At 54.8% G+C, this 24106-nt stretch overlaps 1 protein-coding gene across 2 annotated transcripts in view; it reads left to right on the forward strand.

Moving 5' to 3' along the window:
* The window catches only part of WDR4 (WD repeat domain 4), a 43847-nt gene that overhangs the window by 16061 nt on the left and 3680 nt on the right, over nucleotides 1-24106 (forward strand). Inside the window, exons 4-9 of one of the 2 annotated variants that reach the window (XM_037831139.1) lie at nucleotides 3848-4004; nucleotides 4539-4657; nucleotides 6940-7000; nucleotides 13354-13440; nucleotides 19734-19798; nucleotides 23133-23316. In XM_037831139.1, the coding sequence (XP_037687067.1) occupies nucleotides 3848-4004; nucleotides 4539-4657; nucleotides 6940-7000; nucleotides 13354-13440; nucleotides 19734-19798; nucleotides 23133-23316 (673 nt within the window). The remainder of the gene's footprint in view (nucleotides 1-3847; nucleotides 4005-4538; nucleotides 4658-6939; nucleotides 7001-13353; nucleotides 13441-19733; nucleotides 19799-23132; nucleotides 23317-24106) is intronic. The other variant, XM_037831150.1, reaches the window with a different exon arrangement.

Raw genomic sequence — 24106 nt, forward strand, 5'->3', positions numbered from 1 at the left:
TTAGCACGTGTGGAACTCACGTACATGAGTATCTTGGTTTGGGCTGATGGAAAGTTTTGGTGATGGACAGTGGAGCTGGTAGCACAATATTGTGAACGTAATTTACGCCACTGAATTTTGTGCTTGAAAGAGGGAAATTGGGAAGTGTTATGCTGTATATGTTACCAGAATGAAAAAAAAGATAAAGAAAGGGATTGGCCCTTTGTGGGCGTAGCCAGTGGCTGCCCTCCTGGCTCCTGCGCTGCCAGGCTTGACCGATAAGACAATCCAGGGCAGGGGCCGTGCTCAGTGCTTGGCTGGTTTTCAGAAGAGGTGCCCTGGAGCACATCGTTCCCCTGTTCCTCATGGCGTGTGGGTGCCGGGCCAAGCGGAAGGTGCCCTTGTCTTTTTCTGGCTTGGTTGTGTCTCCGGAAGGTGTGTTGGTGATGTCGTTTTGTAAAGACCTGGCCAAACTCAGCACTCGGACAGGAGCCCACAAGCAAAGAGTGGGGTGGCACCCGGCATGTTTCCCTTTGGTTTTTAAATTGATGTGAAGGAAGGAACTTGGTATTGGGAACCTTTGCGTTGGTTGGTATGGAAGGCAAATGACGTGATTTGATGGGTTAACAGAGTAGATTCAGCATCCGGGGCCTGTAGATTTGCGGCTTGTGGGAAGCGCGGCTTCGATGGCAAAACCCGCTTGCCTGGGAGCAGCACGAGGTCTGGTCGCTGCGCCGGCTCTGCCGCCCCGTCAGCCGCTCCCACAAGGGGCCGGGCTGGGCCCTTCCTGGGGTGTAGGGGTGGCATTTCCCGCTCTGCTGCTTCCCAGGTGTTTGCCCCGAACCCCTTCTCTCCCTCTGTCAACTGCAGAAGTCGTCTTTTATGGTGGCTGGAGGTGTCGTTCCTGCTACTACTTTTCCCTCAAAATCCCTCGGCAGATTCCTCAGTGCTTTTCCTTTACTCTTTTAGGAGTTGGGCTTTGTGAATTTCTTAGCCCTGAGCCAAGTGAAACCTTTACCCTTTTGTCTCTCATGAGACGCTGGAGGAGATTTCTGCTGAAAGTAGGTTTTGGGGCGCGTGTGGGGAAGGAAAAGGAGAAAAGGTGGGGGTTACTTCGTCGGGGGAGCAGGGCTGCTTGAGCCTGAAGGATGAGGCGTGGTCGGGGCCGTGGTGGGGGCAGCGGGCCCAGCAGTTCCGAGGGTGACCGCTGCGGTGGGGGGAGGGCGCGGTGGCCCTCATCCTCGCTGCTCCGTCCTTGGGGGCACAGACCCCTTTGGGATCTGATGGACCCTCTCCCCAGAAAATGCCCATCTTTGACATTCAGTTTTCGGGGTTTCACAGACTCACAGTTCACTGGCATTTGGTGGACCTTGGCCCTGTCTGTCTCACTCGTGGCTGGAAGTCCTGGAGCTGGGACTGGACCCCCCACGCTCTGTCCAGGGCTTTGTTGTCGTGATGCAGTTTTACAATGTTAAGTGGGCGCGTTGAGGAAAAGCCATGGTGGAATTTGTGGGTGAAAGTGATACGTCTCATGGCAGCGATTGGAATGACAGAGGGGCACGGGGCTGAATGGGAGCAGGTGGGAAAGTCTCTTCTGGCTCCTGGCTTGGAGCCAGGCCGTCTGAAGCAAGAGTGCGGACAAATGGGGTGATGAGCAAAGCTTCCAGTTTGATGTATGCATTTATCTACGGGGAAGCCGCCCGTGAAATTGCAACATTTTGGAAAATGTGTGTATTGAGGTGATAAAACCGCCCGGAAAGGCACAGCCCCTGGAAGCAGAGTTGGGTCCGCACTTCGCGGGTTTGTCTTGATGTGGACAGACCAAGCCCAGCAGCTGGAGGGGCTCAGTTTCGGGAGCTCAGAGCAGAGCAGAAGCTGCATCTTTGTGTCCTCCATGTCCCCGTGGGGCCTGGCGAGCAGGTGGTGCTAGGGGCTTTGGGTTGGGCCTGGAGGGCCCCAGCTCTGGGGACCAGGGTGTGCCCACCCCACTGGGGAGGCCAGAAGCATCTGTGCTGACCCCCTTCCTGTGGAAGGAGAGAAAAAGGCTGAGACCCCCAGCAGGAACGATGGGTGGGTTCAGGCCCACGCTGACCCTGTCCCCAGAGGACCTGCTCTGTGAGGATGCTGGGCCCTCCAAGCCCCTCCTCACCTCCACGCCCCCACCTCATCTCTCCTCCAAGCCCCCCACCTCTTCTCCAAGCCCCCCATCACACCTCACGTCCCAGTCGCCCCTCACCTCTTCTCCAAGCCTCCCACCTCGTCTTTCCTCCAAGCCTGTTGGGATGGCCTTTGTCAGGCCACACATCTGGGCCGGATCCTGGAATTAGTTCCGGGACTGATTTAGCCTGAGAGGCTGAAAGCCCTGGCTGGTGTGACGGAGGGACAGAATGAGAGAGTGTGGCTTTTCTGTTGGGCTGGTTGTGAAGGCAAGACCTGCAGGTGCAGAAGCAGAGACCAAGAAGTGCAAATCGGGGGCCCCGTCTGCGCAGATGGCCCTTCTGTCCTGGGGGTGGGGGGCATTCAGCTGCGAGGCCGCAGCCTCCTCAGCCCCTCCCTGGGACGCCGTGGTCCTGTGTTTGTCACCGCTGCTCAATTAGCCAGTTAGGGTGTGGGGCTGTGTGTGTAAATTGCAGAGTGCTCGGAGAATTTTGATTCTTCGTGCCTCAGAGCTTAATTATCTTTCTTTTGTCTTTGTTTCCTCTGTTTCTGTCTCTCTGCCGGTCTGTTGGCACTGATAAGCGGAGGGGGGAGGGGGAGGATGGGGAGAGGACAGGGGGTCCTCCCAGCCACTGAGGGGTCCTCAGCTCCCTGGCAGATGGACAGGAATTCAGCTGGAAGGGCTTGTTCTTTTTGTCCTCTTGTCCCTCTGCTCCTGAGGGGTGTGCACTGGTCCCGTCTGCTGCATGTGTTGGGGACGTAATTCCTTTAAGCTTCTGTTTCCGTTTCACACTCAGCTTGGAAACCAGCTGCATGAGCTGGGCTCCGTCGGCTCTTTGTGGGGAGAGCCGGGGTTACCCCCACGCGTGTGGGCGATGGACAGAGGTAGGCATGGCCACTCTGAAGAGGCAAGAAATAAAAATGCAGGATTATTGCCTTATCCTGCCACTTTGAAGAGAATCCAGTAGAAATGAGATGAAAAACCGCACCCCTGTAAAGGAAGAGGGACTGTAACTTGGTTCCAAGGCCAACACTATTGCTGAACAGACGTGTCAACCCTCGGGCCTGCGGCTGTGATTCCAAGGTGGCCTGAGGCGAGCTCGGCCGGCCCGGCCGTCGGTGCCACCCCTCGCCGCTTGCCTGAGTCTCCGAGGTGGCCTTGGCGGCGACGCCTGCTGCTGCCCCTGCTGTCTGGTGCTGCACCCGGTCCCGAGTCGGGGCGTCAGACACGGTCCCGTCAGGGCTGTGGTAGCTCGGGGAGTACGGCGGGTTCCTGGTCCAAGGTGACAGACGCGGTGGGTGGAGTGGCCCAGGCGTTCCTGCCGAGAGGGTCCCTGGGTGCTCGGAAGCTGCCCAGAGCCTGTTGGCCCCTGTTCCCTGCAGATGCCTGATAGAGGGTCTGGGGTCCAAGAGCAGCTCCCCCAGCATTTTATTATGGGAATTTCCAACATCCTGCATAGTTGTCACACCCATGTACCCACCTTGAGTCTACTGTTAGGAGCAACGTTTTAATAGAAAAAATGGTCAAGGCAAAATTTGAGGCATCAGCCCTGGTCCGTGTCTCCTGGCTTTGTGTTTTGGCCCCGTCTCCAGCATGGAGAAGGAAGCGCGTGGCGGGGTAGCGGTGCGTGCTGACTGCGTCATGGTCAGCGGCTGGCGCAGGCTGTGCTCACCGTCCTGGACTAACCCTGGATATCTGTTGGCTTTCCAGAAGTGTGGTGAGGCGCTGCACAGCCCTGACGTTCACAGCCTCTGAGGAGAAGGTCCTGGTGGCGGACAAATCCGGAGATGTTTATTCCTTCCCGGTGCTGGAGCCATACGGAGGCGGGACCCTGGAGCTGGGGCATCTGTCCATGCTGCTGGATGTGGTACGCGGGTGGGAGACTTGACAAACTGTCCACTCACGCCTAGATTCCCGGCGTGAGGTGCGTGATGGAGGGGAGGCCGGGTTGGCACAAGCCGCAGGCAGCAGGCATGTCCTGCTCAGCCGTGGCCACACCACGCACTTTCTGGAGCCCCTCGTTTGACCTTCATGGCCACCCTGGGCTGGAAGCCCTTTGCTGCCCACTGAGGCACAGGAGGGCAGCAGGGGGCCAGGTCCAGAGCAGGGGGGACAGGCAGGGGGGACATAGCAGGGGGGACAGGCAGGGGAGGGAAGGAGCAGGCTGCAGTGACCGGCTAGGTGTGAGGACAGAGAAAGGAGCAAGGGGCGGTGGCGCAGGGTTGTTGGGGCAGAAGGCAGGTTGGGTTTGGGAGCAGGTGGGAGGAAGGAATCCCGTTACCCTGTGCTCAGATTTAGTTCACGCATGGTGTGGGGGCCCTGGGCACCAGAGAAGGTCCAGATGCCGCCGCCTGCAACGTGAGAAGTGAAGCCTTTGCATCTTTCTCTTCCACTCCCTCGGGCCCAGGCCGTGAGTCCTGACGACCGCTTCGTCCTCACCGCCGACCGGGACGAGAAGATCCGTGTCAGCTGGGCGGCCGCACCCCACAGCATCGAGTCCTTCTGCCTGGGACACACAGAGTGAGTGGGCTCCCTCCCCGCGCCGCATGGTCTCCCATGGAAGGTTTAAAAATAAAGATGGGGCGTTTCTGGGAACTGGTGGGCCCTGGGGCTGTTGTGGGAGAGCAGCTTAGAAACCCTCTGTGAAGGGTCCCCCTCCTCCAGGCAGGCTGCTGCACGCTCCCCACATCTGGTCCCGTGTGTGTGCAGGGAGAGTCCTGGTCACTGAAAAGTCTGGGCTTGGCCAGCCCAAGTCTGCTTGCCATGGCCTGTGGCAAGAGCCATTAGAAGTTACACCAAGGAAAAGCGTTTAGTTTAATGGCTGGAATGTTTGAAAATTCGTTATTGGGCAGTATAGAAATCAGAGGGGGCTTTAGGTCATTTCTGAGACTGTTCGAGTTTTCCAATTTTGAATGGAATGCAGAAGTTGACTTGTAGGAAGGTTGACTTGTGACTCAGTCTTTCCCCCATATTAGCTCATTTTGACTTTTATTTGGCTCTGATCACCCCCATCGGGTCCTTCTGCCTGCCCCGGCCCTACCATTGCTCTGGCCGCCCGGGGATCTCAGCTGCCCCCCTGGCAGGGCTGTGGGATCTGCTGTTTCCGTGGGCAGAGCGCTCTCCCCGGACAGCCCCGCACGCCCCTGCTGCCTCTGCACCCTCCTGAGCCCCTGCTTTCCAGGGGGGCCCTCCCTGGCCGCTCACTCCCAGAATATGCCCGTCGCCCTGTCCCTGGCCTGCTGGGTGTCTTCTCAGCCCGGCTGCCCAGGAGGTGGGCTGCTGGAGGTGCAGCTGCTGGGCCACCCCAGCCCGGCCTGCAAACCCCGTGGCAGAGGCACGCAGCCACCTCGCCATCCAGCACCTGGGGCCGTGACAGGTGGAAACGGCAGGTCGGCTAGAACATATCAGAATTGATTTCATCTGTTTTCTGTTTGCTTTTAACGCAGCTGCTCCTACATCTTAAATTCCAGTAGTGCCCCCAGCTCCTTTCTGCAGGTCGTGCTGTTCATCGGCACCTGCTCCTCAGGCCTCCCTCCCGCCGAGGGGCTTCTTGGTTTGCTTACTGCTGCCCCCCTAGTGCTGGGCCTGGCATGTCCTGGGTGGTCAGTCAATATTCAGATGAAAGGGTCGATGAATAATTGATTTCTTGAAAAATTTTGTGTAAAACCTGTGGGAATTGGTGTTTCCGTTCCTCAGCTGTTGGGAACGTGGTGGTGACATCCCATGCGTAATGTAAGGTTAGGCCATTATGGCAGAGGCGGGGCTGGGGTCCTTCTGGAATGTGCACTTATTTTATTTTTTTCCTTTCTGAGGAGTTGGGTTAGAACCGCAGGTACCTTGGGGAAAGCGGCCCTTGGTGAGGGGCGGCTGCTGGGGTGGAAGGCTTGTGCGAGGGGGCCCGGCCCCAGGAGGGGGGCAGTAGGGGGGATAGAGGATGGGGCCTGAGGGAGACAAAGTCGGCCACGTGGCACAAGTCTGCTTGGGACCCCAAGCAGCCCCATGGGCCCTTGAGCAGCCCGTGGGACCCTGAGCATCCTGTGGGACCCCAGGCAGCCCCGTGGGACCCTGAGCATCCTATGGGACCTCAGGCAGCCCCGTGGGACCCTGAGCATCCTGTGGGACCCTGAGCATTCTGTGGGACCCTGAGCATCCTGTGGGACCCCAGGCAGCCCCGTGGGACCCTGAGCATCCTATGGGACCTCAGGCAGCCCCGTGGGACCCTGAGCATCCTGTGGAACCCCAGGCAGCCCTGTGGGACCCTGAGCACTAGCAGTCGCTCTGGGCTGCGGCTTTAGAGCCAGCAGGAAAGGAGGATGCTCCTTGCCCTTGGGTGCTGGCTCACAGACCTTAAGGGGGTTTCTGGCGGAGAGCTGGCATTGTCTGGGGTTTACTCTGGGGAACTGGCCAACCTGGCTGGATCTTTGAGGAAGGTTGACGGCTTCCCCTGCTGCCCCGTGTGCCTGCCTTCCGTCTGGCCTGCTCCGTCAGCCCCCCACGATGGCACCCTGTCACGGCGGATGCCGAGGGCCGGTTCCTGGGAGAGGGTGGTGAGTGGGGGGAGCTGCTGCAGAGCAGGAGCCATGGCTGTGGCTGGAGGAGCTCCTTCTGGGCCTGGCTGCCTGCCTTTGGGTGAGTCCTCGGGGTGGTGGGTTGCAACTTGGCTTGCAGCCCTCCACTGGGTGTCTCCTATTTACCCATCTAATTCTGGTGGGCTCCTTGGCGGTTGGGGCTGCTGGGTGGGGAAGGCCTTTCCTTGGAACTGGCCAGAACCCTGGCTAACACGCTGCCTCCTCATGCCCTAGGTTCGTGAGCAGGATATTTGTGGTGCCCAATCATCCTGAGCTGCTACTGTCCTCCTCTGGGGTGAGTGCTCTGCTGAACCTCTCAGCAGCGGTGGAGGCGGGGGCCCTAATATGCAGGCCCTGCTGGGGATTGGGGGCTGTGTTCGGGAGGGGCTCTCCAGGGCAGCCACCCTGCTGGGCCGGGCTGCGGTTCAGAAGTCATGGTGTCCCTGTCCCTCTTCTCCGGTGGTCCACTAGATGGCGCTTTTGCTTTCTTTCTTTCTTTCTTTTTTTTTTGTTTTTTTTGTTTTTTTTTAATTAAATTCAGTTTTATTGAAATACATTCACACACTGTACAATCATCCATGGTATACAATCCGCTGTATACAATCCTCTGTCAACAGTATGATAACATAATTGTGCGTTCATCACCACAGTCTATCTCTGAACATTTTCCTTACATCAGAAAGAACCAGAACAAGAATAAAAAACAAAAGTGAAAAAAGAACACCCAAATCATCCCCCCCATCCCACCCCATTTGTTCTTTAGTTTTTATCCCCATTTTTCTACTCATCCATACACTAGCTAAAGGGGGTGTGATCCACAAGATCTTCACAATCACACTGTCACCCCTTGTAATCTACATTATTATATAATTGTCTTCAGGAGTCCAGACTGCTGGGTTGGAGTTTGGTAGTTTCAGGTATTTACTTCTAGCTATTCCAATACATTAAAATCTAAGAGGTGTTATCTATATAGTGCATAAGAATGTCCACCAGAGTGACCTCTCGACTCCATTTGAAATCTCTCAGCCACTGAAACTATTTAGTCTCATTTTGCATCCTCCTTTTGGTCAAGAAGATACTCTCAGTCCCACGATGCCGATGCCGGGTCCAGATTCATCCCCGGGAGTCATATTCTGCATTGCCAGGGAGATTTGCAACCCTGGGAGTTGGGTTGCTTTTGCTTCCTTGAGTTGGGGAGCTCGTGGCTGGTTACTTTGGTGCCTGTGTGCATGTGCGTGCACATGTGCATGTGCATCGGCGCAGAGCTGGCATTGCTGGGGGTGGGGTCCCTTCTGAGGCCTCTTTGCTCCTGGGACGGCCTTGTCATCTCAGTTAAAGAGCGGCTGGTGGGGAAAACCTTGCTGAACCTGGAGCCCCGGGCTCCTGAGCCTTTCGGGCAGGTGGGCGCCTGAGTGGCGACACACCTGAGGACAGGTGCTGAAACAGCCAGCCATGGAGCACTTTTTTTAAAAATTCATTTTTATTGAGATATGCTCACATACTCAACAGTCATCCGCAGTGCACAGTTGTTCACTGTACCATCGTATAGTTGTTCATTCATCACCACAATTTTTGAACATTTTCGTTACTCCAAAAAAATAAAAATAGGAATAAAAATACAAGGACAGAAAGGACACCCGAAACATCCATCCCCACATCCCACCCTATTTTTCATTTAAATTTTGTCCCTATTTTTCTACTCGTCTGTCCATATGCTGGATAAAGGGAGCAGGAGCTGCAAGGTTTTCGCAATCACATGGTCACACCGTGTAAGCTATGCAGGTATACAATCATCAGGAATCAAGGCTCCTGGGTTGCAGTTCAACAGTTTCAGTATTTTCTACTAGCTATTCCAATACACTAAAAACTAAAAAGCAATATATATATATAAAACACATAAGAATAACCCCCAGACTGACCTCTCAACTCCATTTGAAATCTGTCAGCCACTGAAACTTTATTTTGTTTCATTTCTCTTCCCCTTTTTGGTCTTGAAGTCTTTCTTAGTCCCACAGTGCTGGGTCTAGGCTCACCCCCACGGGGCGCTTTTATTCGGAAGCTCCCACCCAGGCCCAGAGGAGGGCCCAGGCGCTTTCCCTGAGGAGTCCACGGGGAGCCTAGCAGTCGGGCACCTTCGTCGGAAGGTGCTCCTGAGGAGCGGGTCCGGCCGCGGTGTCGCTGAGCTGGAGGCTTCGGGTCACTGAGTCTGCCTCACCCCCTTTGTGAGGTTCCTGCACCCGCTGCCTCCGTCCTCCCTGCAGCTGGGCGGCGCCTTCAGCCCTCTCTCACAGGTGTTCCGGACACATCTTCCGTGGGGCCCCCGTTCTGTCTGACCCCTGCAGGGCTCTGACTCCCGTCTCCTGTTCTCCATTCCGTTTTCCCGGTTTGTCCTCTGATGACTTTTTTAAAAAATTCAGTTTTATTGAGATACATCATACAGTCATCCATGGTGTACAATCAGCAGTTCACAGTACCATCATATAGTTGTGCATTCATCACCCCAATCTATTTTTTGAACATTTCCTTGTACCAGAAAAGGTAAAAATAAGATTAAAAAATAAAAGTAAAGAAGAACACCCAAAACACCCCCCCCACCCTATTTTTCATTTAGTTTTTGTCCCCATTTTTCTACTCATCCATCCATACACTGGATAAAGGGAGTGCAATCCACAGGGTTTTCACAATCACACTGTCACTCCTTGTAAGCTACATTGTTATACAGTCGTCTTCAAGAGTCAAGACTACTGGGTTGCAGTTTGGTAGTTCCAGGTATTTACTTACAGCTATTCCAATACATTAGTCCTAAAAAGTGTTCTCTATATAGTGCATAAGAATGCCCACCAGAGTAACCTCTTGACTCCATTTGGAATCTCAGCCACTGCAGCTTTATTTCGTTTCATTTTGCATTCCCATGGTAAAGAATATGTTCTCAATCCCGTGATGCCGGGTCCAGATTCCTCCCCGGGTGTCATTTCCCATGTTGCCAGGGGGACTTACAGTCCTGAGAGTCAGGTCCCATGTAGGGGGGAGTACAGAGAGTTTACCTGCCGAGGTGGCTTAGTTAGAGAGGGCCACATCTGAGGCACTGAGGGGGAGACTCTTAGGCACAATTGTAAGCAGGTTTAGCCTCTCCTTTGCAATAATGAGCTTCGTAAGGGCAAGTCCCGTGGTAGAGGGCTCGGCTCATTGAACCGCCAGTCCTCAGTGTTTGTGAGAACATCTCTGATCACTTTTTAATTTACTCCATATCTTGCTCCTGCGGGAAAGTAAAATGAGGACCTTGTTGGGGCTTGCGGCCCCATGCTGGCCAGTTTTGCCATGTGCCTCCCATATGCCTTCCAGTCTTTTTCATAATAAAAAAGAAAATATTTCAAATACGCAGGAAAGTGGTAAATGAAGATGTCGGATCCTGGCATTCAGATTTGTCAGCAATTTTAAAGAAGGGAAGCGGCCCCGTCTACTGGAGCTCTCTGTGGTTTCCTCCCCACCTCCTCAGGGCCAGCCCCAGCGAGACCTGCCTGAGGATTCCCTTGTGGGTTTTTGAATTCAGTTCTGTTTCTGTCAAGAGCATGTATTGAAAAAGCCAGTACTGCTGAAGGGCTCCTAACGGGAAGCAGCCACCCCTGCCACTGCTCCTCCAGGGCGCACCTTTGACCCTTTAGTTGTTTCCTGTTACTGTTTAGCTCGGTGGTTCCAAATGCTGTGAATTACCTAGGAGTGCGTGTGAGGGTCCACAGGCCCTCCTGCCTTCTCTCGGAGAGGAGCAGCTTAAAGCTTTGCTCTTGCTCCTTACCCACCTGGTTCCCCTGCCCGGAGTCCCGTCTCTCGGGATTTACTGCTTTCTCAGTAGCTCTCTGAGCCATACGAGGGGGAACGTGTCCTAAGACTGGGCGTTTCTGGAAATGCTCCTAATTCCCCTCAACACTTGGTCGATAGCTCGGCATAGAATTGTTGGTTAAAGTTTTTCCCTCAGAAATGGAGGACTCCATCATCGTTTTCTCTCATCCTCTTAGTGTCCCTGTTGCCCCCAGTTTTCCTGTGAGGGGGTCTGAAGCCACTCTGAGTTTGATCCTTTGCCCGAGATCTGTTTTTTTCTCTGGAAGGTTTGGATGCCCTTCCCTTCACCTTCTGTGTCCTTGAACTTGATGGCAATAGGCTTTGGTGGGGTCTTGAAACATCAGTCATTTCTTCGGGTTTTGTCCGCCAGTTTGCATGTTTTTGGAATTCCTATTAGTTAGATGTTGGGCTACTTAGCTTAGTCTCTAACCGACCCCCCCACCACCCTTTTTACATCTCTCCTGGTGTCTACTTGTGATGCTTTCAGGGAGAATTCCTCAATTTTGTCTTGCAATCTTCTATTGATACTCTAATTTCTGCTGTTATTTTTAGTTTTCAAGAGCTGTTTCATTTGTTCTCTGAATGTTTCCATTTATAGCCTCCCTTCCCGCAGTATCTTTGTCTCCCTGGGATAGTGTCTTTTTTTTCGTCTCAGACTATTTTCTTTGCATAGTTTAGTGTCCTTTGCTTTATTCTGTCAGGCAAATTGGGGGTTTTCCTCGGGTGCCCGCTGACCCCCACCTGCTGGGCCAGTTGGAGGCTGTTTGGTGAGCGGGGCCCAGGTGCTGCCAGCTTCAGGGTGGCCCAGTGCGTCCCCGGGTCTCTTCTCTCCTGAGGGTTGGCCCCCACCCCTCACTGTGCCCATCCAGTCAGCAGCCCAGTGCTCCAGAATGGGCATCTGGCATCGAGACCGGGTCCCAGAGAGGAAGACCCCTGCCCCCCGTCAGGCTCCTGCTGGCTTGGAGTTTGGAGGAGGGGAAGGGGAAGGGGACCCCTGGTTTAGCATTGGGCAGGGAGCAGGGCGCTGCTTGGAAAGATGCACATTCTCCTGTCACCCACCCTTATGGCCCCTGCCTTGCCCTTCCCCCCTTCCCCTGCCCTCCCCCTTTCCCCTCCCCCCTCCCCTGCTCTTACCCCCACCCTTTATCCCCCTTCACTCCCCCTTCACCCTCCGTTTTACCCCCTCTTTCACTCCCTTCACCTTTCTGTCCTCCTACTCTCCCCTGGTACCAAAATCTGTTTCAGTTTCTTGGCTGCTAAAGCAAATACCATGCAATGGGTTGGCTTAAATAATGAGAATATATTTGCTCATGGATTTGAGGCTAAGAGAAAGTCCAAATCAAGGCATCATCCCTGAAGACTGTGGTGCTGGGGCTGGCTGCCGGCCATGCTCCGTCCGGGCTCCCCTGCCACGTGGCAGTGCATGTGGCGGCCTCTCCCGTCTCTGCCGGGTTCCCTTGCTTTCCGCTTCTTGCTTCCCATGGCTTTTTTCTCTCTGAATTTCATCCCACTTATAAAGGCCTCCAGGAATAGGATTCTCCCCATCGCGATTCAGCTGGCCACACCCTGCCTACAGTCCCTCCTCCAGAGGTCCTACTTCCATGGGCTCACACCCACAGAGTGGGCTGAGACTGAGGACGTGTTCTGGCAGACACAGCTGCAGCCCGCACGGCCCCCCGTCTTTCACCCCATTCTCACCCCTCCACCCCCATCACACTGGGGTCGTGGTGTAAGCTGGCACATCCCCTGCTGCAGCAGCCCCACGCACTCCTGTTTCCAGCTTCACAGATTTTGACGCCATCTTGTCTGTTGGCCTTCCCATCCTCGCCTCTGTCCTTCCTCGAGGGCTTGTGTTTTTGAAAACTTTTCTTGTTGTTGTCGAGGGACGTGGGTGCGGGGCTCCTTTGCCAGGTGTGCCTGCCACATCCATGAGAACAGAAGAGAACGTGCCCACCAGGCACCCAGAGGAGCTGCCGCTACCGGTTTGGGGTCACCACTCTCCTCTTGTTCTTTTGGTTACTCAGGGAGTCTCGCCGAGAGCGTCCGGTGCTGTCCTGGGCTCCCTCGGGGTGGTCTTCCCGTGGGTGCGGGTCTTGCGGGCCCGTTTTCGGGGATGGAGCCACGCGGCTCATGGTGGGTGCGCTCGGCCTGCGGCTGCCCCTTCCACAGACACGCCAGCTCCTGTTTCCCTCCGACCGAGTGCTGCCCCGAGTGTTTTTGTATATAAACCTCCTTGTTGCGTGTCTGTTGATTTTCTAAGCGTTAAGGCTCTTGAGATGCATGGCCCTCCTAAAAGCTCAGTTGACGCTCCCGGGCAGCAAAGGGGGTGCTCTTTCCCCACCCCAGGGAGGGAAGTGGGACGCTCGTCACCGGCTCGTCAGCCCAGCGTGCCTCCCTGCGAGCTCATGATCACTGAAGCACCTGCTGTGTGCACACGTGTGTCTGGTGTGTGTGTGTGTGGCACGTTAGGCACATGGATGCGTGTCTGGTGTGCACCCGTGTGTGTGTGTGCACATCCCTGTGTACCCTGTGCACCCTCAGAGAGGCCCAGCAGTTGGGTTCTCTGTTTTGTAGCTATGGCCGCCAGGCTGCCTCATGTCCTGCCCCTTTGCCCCGTGGGGGCTCCTCTCCCCGTTCTTGGTGACCGCAGGAGGAGCCTCCCACCTGCCAGGGCTGTGCTTCCCCTCACCCGGATGCCCCGGCCATTCTTTCAGCGTCACCCCCTGGCTCGTGAGAGCCTCCTTGCTGCTGTTTGTGCCTGATTTGGTGCTGGGACCCCGCGTGGCTGACCGTGTCCCTTTCCATGTGCAGGACGGCACCCTGCGCCTCTGGGAGTTCAGGAGCGGGCGGGAGCTGCACTGCTGCCATGTGGAGCCCAAGGGGACGCCGTGTGAGAAGGTACTGCCGCGCTTCTTTGTTTTAATTGCAATAACCTATATGTAACGTGCAACATTGTTTGTCATGTTAACGAGTTCAGAGTGTACTGATCACATTCACAATGTTGAGCTAGTGCCACTCTCCATTACCAAAACTTTTCCAGCTCCCCAAACAGAAGTTGTGCACCCACTAAGCACAAACTCCCCATTCCTCTCCCCCCGTCCCTGGCAACCTCAAATGGGCTTTCTGTCTATGAATTTGCATATTCTAGGCATCTCGTATTAGTGGGATCACACAATATATATTTATTTATGCCTTGCTTATTTATTTTACTCAGCATAATGTCCTCAAGGTTCATCCTTGGTGTTGCATGCATGCCTTAGGCTTCCCCTTTTTTATAGCTGGTGAATCGTGTAGATAGACCACATTTTGCCTTCACACCACTATCCATTCCGAAAACATTTCCATGATTCCAAGTAGGAACCCTGTATATTTTAAGCCTATTCTCTATCTGCTAACCCCACCCCATCCCCTGGTAAACTACATTCTAGATTCCTACTCTACGAGTTTGCTTATTTTAATTATTTCAAATCGGTGAGATCATGCACTATTTGTCCTTTTGTGTCTGGCTTGTTTTACTCAGCATAATGTCTTCACCATGTTGTCACGTGTATCAGAAATTCATTCCTTTTTAAGGCCGAACAGAATATTGTGTGTGTGTGTGTATATTACATTTTGTTCTTCCATTTATTGGTTGATGGACACTTGGGTTGTGTCCATCTTTTGACAATGCTGCTATGAACATTGGTTCACAAATATCTATTCGAGTCCCTGCTTTCGATTCTTTTGGTTATGTATCTAGAAGTGGGATTGCCAGGTCATATGTTAATTCTATACTTAGCTTTCTGAGAACTGCCCAACTGTTTTCCACTGTGGCTACACCATTTTACATTCCTACTAACAAGGAGCAAGTGCCCCTATTTTTCCACCTCCCTTCCAACTTGTTGTTTTTCACTTTTTAATTAATTGCCATCCCTGGGGGTGTGAAGTGGGATCTCATTGTGGTTTTAATTTGCATTTCCCTGATGGCTAATGAGGTTGAACATCTTTTCATGCACTTATTGGTCATTTGTAGTCAAACACTTATTGGTCACTTGTGTCAATTTTTTGGAAAAGTGTCTTTTCATGTCCTTTGCCCATTTTTAATTTGGGTTGTTTGTCTCTTTGTTATTGCATTGTAAAAGTTCTTTATATATTCTGGGCATTAAAACCTTATCAGATTTATGATTTCCAACTGTCTTCTCCCGTTTTGTAGGTTTCACTTTCTTGATGTTTTTTGACACCCAGAAATCTTTAATTTTGATTAATTTCAGGTCATGAAGGTTTCTGTTTTGTGTATTTAGTGCAGGTATTTTTTTTTTCTTTGAACTTTTTACTTTGAAATACTTTCCAACTTAAAGCACAGTTACAAAAATAATACAGACCCTACACAGAGAATTCCAGTACACCCCCGTTGCCCTAGATACCCAGATCCAGCAGTTTTAACCCTGTGCCCCATTTACCGTTGCATTCTGTCTGTCCATCTGTTTTAGTTTCCTGGGCTGCTCAAACAAATACCATGAAATGGGTCAGCTTACAGAATGGGAATTTATTAGCCTACGGTTTTGAGACCGAAAGAAAGTTCATATCACAAGTCCTCAAGGTGATGCTTTCTCCACAAGGACTGGCGTTCTGGGGCTGGCTGCTGGCGATGCTTGACTCCCCGTCACGTGGCAAGGCGCACGGCCGTGTCCGCTGGTCCCTCCTCCTTCCCTCCTTCCCTCCCTCTCTCTCTCTCTTCTCTTTCTTCTCTCTCTCTCTCTCTCTGTTATTCATTCTGTTTATAAATGACTTTAGTTAGAGGATTAAGACCACTCTGATGGGTGAGGTGGGCCACACCTTAGCTGCAGTAGCCTCATCCAAAGGCCCTACTTACAGTCTTACATGGATTCACACCCGCAGGAGTGATGAGATTTAAGAACGTGTTGTTCTGGGGTGCACACAGCCCTAAAATCACCACACCAACCCATTTTTTGAGCACTTGAGTGGAGGTTGTATACATCGTGCTTCTTGAACACTTAAAAGTGCTACGTACAATTCCTAAGAACAAGGATATTAACTTATGCGACCACCTTAAGTCATTTCTCAAGTTCAAGAGTTTAACACTGATATAAAGCTTACAGTCTCTGTTCTATTTTTTTCATAGGTCTCAGTAATGTCCTTTCGAGCCTTGTCTCCTACTTCGTTAGATCCTGTCCAGGATGACATAATGCATTTAATTGTCATTGTCTCTTTAATGACCCTTTCTCTCTCCCTCTTTTCTTAATTGTGGGAACATACATACAAAATAGATCTTTCCATCCCAGCCCCTCCCAAGCACACCATTCAGTGGGATTCATCATCACAATATTGTGGGACCCTCACCTCCTTCCAGTAGTGAAAATTCCTTATCTCCCACACAGATTCCCTGCACCCAGTAGGCCTCATCTCCCACACAGAATCCCTACACCCAGTAGGCCTCATGTCCCCACACAGATTCCCTGCACCCAGTAGGCCTCATCTCCCCACACAGAATCCCTACACCCAGTAGGCCTCATCTCCCCACACAGATTCCCTGCACCCAGTAGGCCTCATCTCCCACACAGAATCCCTACACCCAGTAGGCCTCATCTCCCACACAGATTCTCTACACCCAGTAGGCCTCATCTCCCACACAGATTCCCTGCACCCAGTAGGCCTCAGCTCCCACACAGATTCCCTGCACCCAGTAGGCCTCATCTCCCCACACAGATTCCCTGCACCCCGTAGGCCTCATCTCCCACACAGATTCTCTACACCCAGTAGGCCTCAGCTCCCTGTGACCCCTGCTCCCCGCCCTTGGCAATCTGCACTCTCCTTTCTTTGTATGTACCACGGGACTTAAATGCAACATCTAAATCCGTAACGAGCTCATGTGACACCAGCTTAGCGTCTGCAGTGTGTACAAACTGCGTTCCTATATCCCTTTACCTTTATGTAGTTTAAAATGTATGTTTATACCTTATGAGCCCAACATCACTGATTTCTCGTTACATTTTATGCATAAGCTTAAAAAGATCCCATAGGAAGTAAAAAGTGGAGTTAAGCAGTAAGAATACAGCAGCATTGGCATTAACATTTGCCAATGTGATTACCCTTTCCCAGAGACGTTTATTCTTGTGGCTTTGTTCTCGTCTGTTGTCCTTTCCTTTCAAGCTGCAGAGCTCCCTTCAGCATCTCGTGTAGGGCCGGTCTAGTGGTGATGAGCTCCCTCAGTTTTGCTTATCCGGGAGTGTCTTAATCTCTCATTTTTGAAGGACAGTTTGCTGGATATAGAATTCTTGGTGGGCAGTTTTTGCTTTTAGTGCTATAAATGTGTCATCCCGTTGCCCCTTGTCTCCGCGGTTCCCAGTGAGAGGCCGGCCCTTCCTCTTGCGGAGCCCCCTTGTCTGTGACACTGCTTTTCTCTAGACGCTTCCAGAATTCTCTCCCTTTGGCTTTGACCGTTTAATTACAGTGTGACGTGGTGTAATTCTGTTTGGGTTTATCTTGTTTGGAGTTCACTGACTATCTTGGATGTGTATGTTCATGTGTTCCATGAAATTTGGGGAGTTTTCACCTATTATTTCTTTGAAAAGTCTCTGCCCCTTTCTTTCTCCTTCTGGGCCTTCCGCAATAAGTATATTATACTATCTATTGATATTCTCTTTGCTCATCTTTTGCCTTCCTGATTTCCTTTAGTTGTTTGTCTGTGTTTTCCTTTAGCTCTTTGAGCATATTTAGGACCATTTTTAAAAAGTCTTTTTCTGGAATGCCCCAGGTCTGGTCCCCCTCATAGATGGTTTCTAATGCTTTAATCTTCTCCTTTGCCTGGGTCATCGCTTCCTGTTTCTTTGTGTGTTTTGTAATCTTTTGTTGAAACCTGGGCCTTCTGGTGTGTTGATGTTATTGTTGGAATACACACTGCGAGGCTTCAGTTTCTTAGGCTTCTATTCAGCTAGGTTTTCGTGAAAGCCAGGAGCTGACACACAGTAAGAAGGAAAAAAGGAAGCATGTTGGCTTCTGGTCTTTGCAGATGGTCTGTGCGGGGCCCTCCTTCAGAGCCTGCCCATGCAGTGAGTTCAGAGAAGAGCTCCAGGTTGGAGCATAGCCGCTGCCCTGCTCCTTTCTTTGCATGGATCTGTCTTGGGCCTCTTGTCCCTGGGAATTCCCCCATTTATGGAGATACAAATGTCCCCTCTTCCCTAGGAAACAGTCTCCTCACCGTCCTGGGCACTGCACTGCATGTCCTATAGCCAGCATCTCTTGCCCAGGCAGCCACTTGCCTGCTGTCCTGCAGTGTCTCGTAGGGGAGCTCGGTGAGCCGCCCTCCACATGCAGGGCAGGTTCTGGGACGGTGAGTCCCCAGGTCACTGCAGACAGCCTGCGCCAGACACACATGCTCCAGTGTGTGCACGAGAGCTGTTCTGTTCCCTCTGGGACCAGGGACCCTCACTAGGAGCCCAGGTCAGCTCCGGGGATGGGGGGACAGCAGGGCTCTAGGGGACCCTACTGTTTGTAAGATGCCTTTTTCTTGGCTGGGCATTTGCCTTGTTGCTACAGTTCTTCAGCTGTTTTCTGGTGCTTTGAGTAAGAGGTTTCTGCCCGTTTTTTGCTGGTTGTTAAAAGCTTCTTTGAGGGGCAGAGCCCTGAGGCCCCCCACTGCCGTCCTGGTCTGGGCGGGGCCCAGGCAGGTCCCGCTTCCCCAGCCTCCATTCCTGCTCCACAGGCCTCCCTAGGCCAGGGCGGGGGCTGTGTGAGGTGCTGGTGCCCTGCATGCATTTAGTGGCTTGTCACATCTTCCCATTTCCTACTTTAAAATGGGAAGAACTGAACAAAGAGCCTGCTCAGGGCACACGGCAAGTCTGCTCCAGGGACTCGCCCCCTTCCCTGGTCACTGTGCAGGGGGCAGATTTGCTCCTGCTCCCCGCCCCTCCCCCATGCTGTTCTCCCCATCCCTGTGCAGAGGGGATTCTGTCAAACTCTCAGGGTGCGTCCCCCAGCACGGACAAGTGGTCCTGTTGCTGCCAGCTTGGCCTTGTGCACCTGTGCTGGCCGCCATGGTCTTCCTCTCCTGGCCATGCTCGGCACCCTGTGGGGAACCCTGTGGCCTGCCTGGGAGAAGCTGCTGCCCTGCCAGCTGCGTCCTTTCCACAGCTGCTTTGGGTCCCCTTGTGTCAGTGTGCCGTGCGATTTCAGCAGTTGCACAGGGAGTGACGTGTTTAGCCCCTGCTCGCTGTTCCTGATGCGGTATGACGCCAGGATGTATCAGCGAGGCCGCGCCCACGGTGGCAGGCTCCCCGGTGGCTGCTGGGTGGTCACAGCATGCTGAAACCCACCGTCTCGAGGCTCCCAGCTCCTACCCCTCTGAGGTGCACGCTCTCGAGGCTTGATTGGCCCTGGCTCCCAGTTCCTCCAGATTGCCACTTTCCGCTGTAGGCGCATGGGTTTCTGCAGCCTCGTGTCTGCAGGCCCTTGGGCCTGTGGCTGTGCTGGGCGTCCCCTGGCCTGAGGGTTGCCGAGGTGAGTGCTTCCTGGCTTGGCCTTTGCTCCCCTTGGTCACCTGCTTCACTGATGTCTCGGCTGCCCTCCTGAAGAGCCCCATCCTTTTTAGACATGGGCGCCGTCTTCACCACCTCCTGCTGTCTGTTCCCTGGAATGCGTGCCCAGCCCTCCCCTGGGTCCCTGCCTTGGTGGCCTGGGTCTTGGCTGCCAAGGGATTTTCCGTGGGACGGGCGGGGGCTGCCCTCTCCTGCCTGTCATCTCCTGGGAGGCAACCTGGCCTGTCTGTGCTGGGCCGGCTGCGGTCAGCCCTGGGCCTTTCCCTTTTGTCTCCTGCTCTGGAGGCTGGATGCTTCTGTCGTGCTGGACTATTACGTCTGCTGACACGTAGTCCCCTTCTTTCCTGTGTGCCCTGTTCTCACCCCTGTTAGTTGGCTTTGGGGACATTTCACAGGCTCTGGAGGGAGGGCCTGAGCTACAAAGAGGCTTTTGTCATCTGCTGCAGTGTTGGAATTGTTTGTGAAATGAGTAGCCAGTGGTTATCCTCCTTTACTTTCACCACTTTCTAGAAAGTTCTAGCACTGTCTCTTCTTTCCACTTCCTTGGCAATATGTGGGAGTTATAAAACTCCTGCAGTTTCGCCCTCAGTTTACGTAGAATCGTCCAGCATAAGGCTTTTGCCAGGATGTTGCTAACTGAGCTGCTGCTTCTTGCAGAGGTTTGCTGCGTCCAGGATCACATACTGCAGCCGGGAGAACTACATTGCGCTCGCAGGCGACTGGTGAGCTCACGGTGGGGCTGCGCGTCTGCAAGGGAGGGAGGAGGTGACCACCCGCCTGGGTGGTCCTGTGACCCTCCCCTGGGTTGATGGGCAGTGGGGAGATAGTGGTGGGAGGCTTGATGGCCCTGAATGGGAGGGGAGATGCAGAAATCAGGAATGTTTTGAGCTTCTGGGCTCATAGGTCCCTGCGCTTGGGACCGCCATTCTCCCAGGAAATGGACTAAAAAGCCCGCGTTGTCACTTGCTTGCCCTCCAGCTACGCAGGAGATGAACCAGGTGTGGAATTGGTGGATCTGCGAGGGGTGGGCCTGGGTGACCTGAGCAGATGATGTTTGAGCAGAGAGGGGCCTCCGGGCAGGGGTCCCCTTCCTGTGAGCCTTGGGGCACTGGGGGAGATGGCGAGGTGCAAATGGGCTGGGGGTGCTGGAGGGATGGCCGGCATGTCTGGAGCCTGTGAGTGGGGAGAGGCAAGGGGCCATGGTCAGAATGGCCCAGATCTGTCCAGAGAAGAGGATGTGGGGGGCCATTGGGCCAGCAGAGAAGGAGATTTGGAGACATGGCCTAGCAGTGGAGCGGACAGCTGCTGAGTTGCACAGCAAGAGATGGATTCAGGCTGGAGGGGTGGAGAGATGTGAGTGGGACACTCACTTGGTCAGCGGACCCCGTCTGTGCGCCCGTGGCCGTTAGGTGACGGCGAGTGCCCATCCACGGAGGGCCTGCTGGGTGTGAGGGTCGTGGAGCCATGGTTTGTCGTGGTGCTTCTGGCCTAGCCAGGCCTGGGGAGGCGCCAGCTCTGGAAAGCCCTCGGCTCCAGTCTCTCCTTGTGGTCTAGGAGTCTGCCCGGAGCCCCGAGGCATGGGGAGTGGGGTTGTGGGGAGCCCCTTCCTGGCGCCCTCCTTTCTGAGGCTGCAGCTCTGCCCGTAGTCCCAGGGGAGCATGACTGAAGGAGCCCGTGCTTGTTTACACTCCATGAGCCGGCCAGCTGGTGCTTCAGCTCCTCTGGGACAGCAGCGCCCTTCCCGTGAGCCCAGTGCTCGCGGAGGACAGATGGGAGCTTACGGTTGCCTGCAGCCCTCCCGGTGGGCAGGAAGGGTGGGTTCATGTTGCCGATGAGGCAATTTGGGGAGCAAAATGTGGTTCAGCCAACCCTCTGGCTGAACCATCTGTTGTGTTGCCGGGAAAGTCCCAAGGTGTTTCTGGACTTCCCGTCTCCTGTAGTCTCACAGCAGCCCCGGGGAGGCCGCCTTGGCTTGTTCCGGAATAAGGCAGCGGTTCTCAGAGGACAGCGCCGTCTGAGGAGCGGCCGCCCCCGGGGCCCTGTGCTCTGGCCTCCGCGGCCCAGCACCGCCTCTTCCGCACTTCCTGCCTTTTGTCCCGAGCTGCTGTCTGTCTGTCGTTGCGGCCCATGTTACCCCAGGACTGGGTGCTTCGGCAGTGAACGCGGATTGTGCCACAGTCCTTGGGTTCTGGATCCTGGAGCGGCTTGGTTGGTGGTTCTGGCTCGGGGCCATGGGAAGCAGAATTGAGCTCCACTTGGGAAGGCGGGCACACCGAGGGGCTGAGAGAATGCGGAGAACCCCTCGCGTCTCCTTTCTGCACACATTCCTGCCCCTCAGGGACCCTCGTGGTCTGCTGCTGCCTCCCTGGCCCCCTGCGCCCACGTGCGCCTCTGCTTCGCAGCCCTGGGTGGGGGGCACCCACATCCCCTCAATAGAGCCACGGGGCTGCGTGGGGAGGGCTGGGATGGGCCTAGACACGGAATTTCATGGCCACCCTGGGGCAGCTGCTGAGACACGGAGCCCTCTGCCTGCCTGTTGCTGCCCGACGTGGGGGCACTGCTCAGGTTCCCGGCCCCCCACTGCCGCTGTGTCGTCCAGATGGCAGAGGCCCAGCCGGGCTTCTCAGTGGGGCGGCTGGAGAAGGCATGCAGGGGGATGGGGGTGTGGAGATTTTCCACAGGGAGGAACTTGACTGGCCCTTAACTGTTTTCATTGAGAAAGCGCAGCTCTTTGGGGCACACACATCACCAAGGCTAGTTTCTGAGTGACTGGATCCAAACATGGCTTTGTCAGCCCCTTCCCCAGGCCCCTTCCCCTCCCCCGGCATCTAGTTGGCCCTGGGGCCCCTTGGGGTTTTTCCTACCATCCTTCAGCGTGCCCTGTGTGGGAGGGGCTCAGTCCTGTTCACTGAGGCCCCCAGTGCGTGTGGAGCGCAAAGAAATTTGCTGTCCCCCCAGCAGTGCTCTGGGGTGGGGAGGGGCCTGAGGTTTGCTGTGGGCCGAGTCTCCGTACCCCCCGGATCATGGCAGCTCCTCCTATTGTGCCCCTGCCCAAGCTGTGCCAGGCTTGAGTGGGGCACTTGGACCCTGGCTGCCCCAAGGGGGACCCGGAGCCACCCACTGCCAGTGGGCCCCCATGTCCCTGGAGAGCACCCAGGCCCGGGCCTCTCCTGCCATGTCCATGTGGCCCACGGGGAGCTCGGTGTGCCCACCCTGGGCCTGCCTGCACCAGCCTCTCCTTACCACCTTTGTCCTTGCAGAACGGCAGTAGCTCTTGCCCTTTGGCCTGAGGACGTCCCACTAGGAGCCAGACTGTTGCAGGGCAGCCGTTTGGGCCACCTCGGGCTTCTCTGGTGTTCCTGGTCTCTGGGATGTTGTTGCAGACCCCACCCTTGTCTTGGGAGCATAGAAAAGCCTGTGGTTTGCCCTGGTTGCTCAGAATTTGGGGTGTGTGTGTGTGTGCAGACGTGTTCACATATGCATGTGTGGTCTCTTGGGGGTAGAACTGTGGTCAGCAAACTGGCTCCTGGGCTAAAAAAAAAAAAAATCCTGCCCACCACCCGCTTTTGTGCTCTTTGTGAGCTGAGAATGGCTTTTACTGCATTTTTAAATAGTTGCCAAAAAAATCAAAAGAAGAGTAATACTTTGTGACACTTGAAAATTGTGTGAATAGAGATGTCAGCTTCCGTGGAGAAAGTGTTCCAGGTGCCCGGCCACACCGTGTTGTCTGGGGCCTCTTTTCTTTTTGCTGTGGGTTGGGGCTTGAGACCCCAGGTTCCCCAAGCCTGGAGGGTCCCCCTGTCCTAGAACACATTCCCCAGTTCACCGTGTGTGAGGCCCGCCTGGAGGGCTTGGTTGCGCAGCTGCGGGGAGGCTGAAGGTGGGGTGTCCAGCAAGGCCCCAGGGGTGCAGTTGCTGCTTGTCAGTCCTCTGCTGCGAGAGCGTCTGGAAGATGAGCTGGGTGGGCGTGGGGTGGGCACTGGGGGCCCGTCTCTGTTGGCTGCCGTCCACGCTGTTGGCGGCCCTTGGGTGAGCTCTCTCCTCTCCTGTGCACAGTGCCCCCGAGGTCTACATCTTCCAGCTCGATGCCCCCAGGCGGCAGCTGGTTTACAGGCAGCACCTGTCCTTTGACCACCGAGTGTGGGACGTGGCCTTCGAGGAGACCCAGGGGCTGTGGGTCCTGCAGGCCTGCCGCGAAGCCCCGCTTGTGCTCTTCAGGCCCGTGGGAGGACGGTGGCAGGTGAGATGTGCTTCCGGAACATCCCGGGCTGTTTGGTGCTGCACACGAGGGCCTTTTAGTTCCATTGGTGCCAGTGGGGTGTGGCTGAAGGGCAGTAGCAGCCCCTGAGAGGCTTCCGGCGTGGGTGGGGGGAACTGGGGGACCCTGGGCAGCTTGTCTAGGGTCTTTGTGAGCTGGTGATGCCTGGGAATGGGTTCATATTTCTCCTCGCTGGGAAATCACCCCTGTTGGTGTATTTCCCACGCGTCTCCCATCACACACGAGTGCAGTGCCACTTGCCGGGGCTTGGTAGCGTGTCCTTAAGGCCTGCAGGCTCAGTGAGGGCCACGGGCCTGGGATGGGGTCATGGTTCAGAACAGTGTGCCAGGCCCTGGCGTGCGAGAGGGAGCACGGGGCACAGAGCAGGCGGCCCCTCCCCGGGCCACCGGGTGAGTCCCGGCCGGTCTCCCCACCAGGCAAGTGGGAACCTGACCTGCCTGTGGCCCATCACAATGTTGCCGGGGAGGGTGAGGAGCATGGCAGCTCTCCTTAGACCTTACAAGTGCCCATTCGGCTGAATAAGCTCCTCAGACCTCGCGGGTACTGTTGCCTGGGAAGCAGTGGGAGACAGACACCCCCAGGTGGCACCTGTGCGGGGTGAGAGGCTTGGCAGGTAGAAGAGCTGCACTCGGCGAGCCCGTTACTGCCAGCAGTTGCAGTTACGGATGCTGTCAGGGAGCGTGAGGCCGCAGCCTGCTCTGCCAGTTCTCGCAGGTGGATGGAACGTCCACGAGGCTGCACCAGGTGTCCC

This window comes from Choloepus didactylus, chromosome 1 (assembly GCF_015220235.1).
Source record: "Choloepus didactylus isolate mChoDid1 chromosome 1, mChoDid1.pri, whole genome shotgun sequence".
NCBI classification, from domain to species: Eukaryota; Metazoa; Chordata; class Mammalia; order Pilosa; family Megalonychidae; genus Choloepus; species Choloepus didactylus.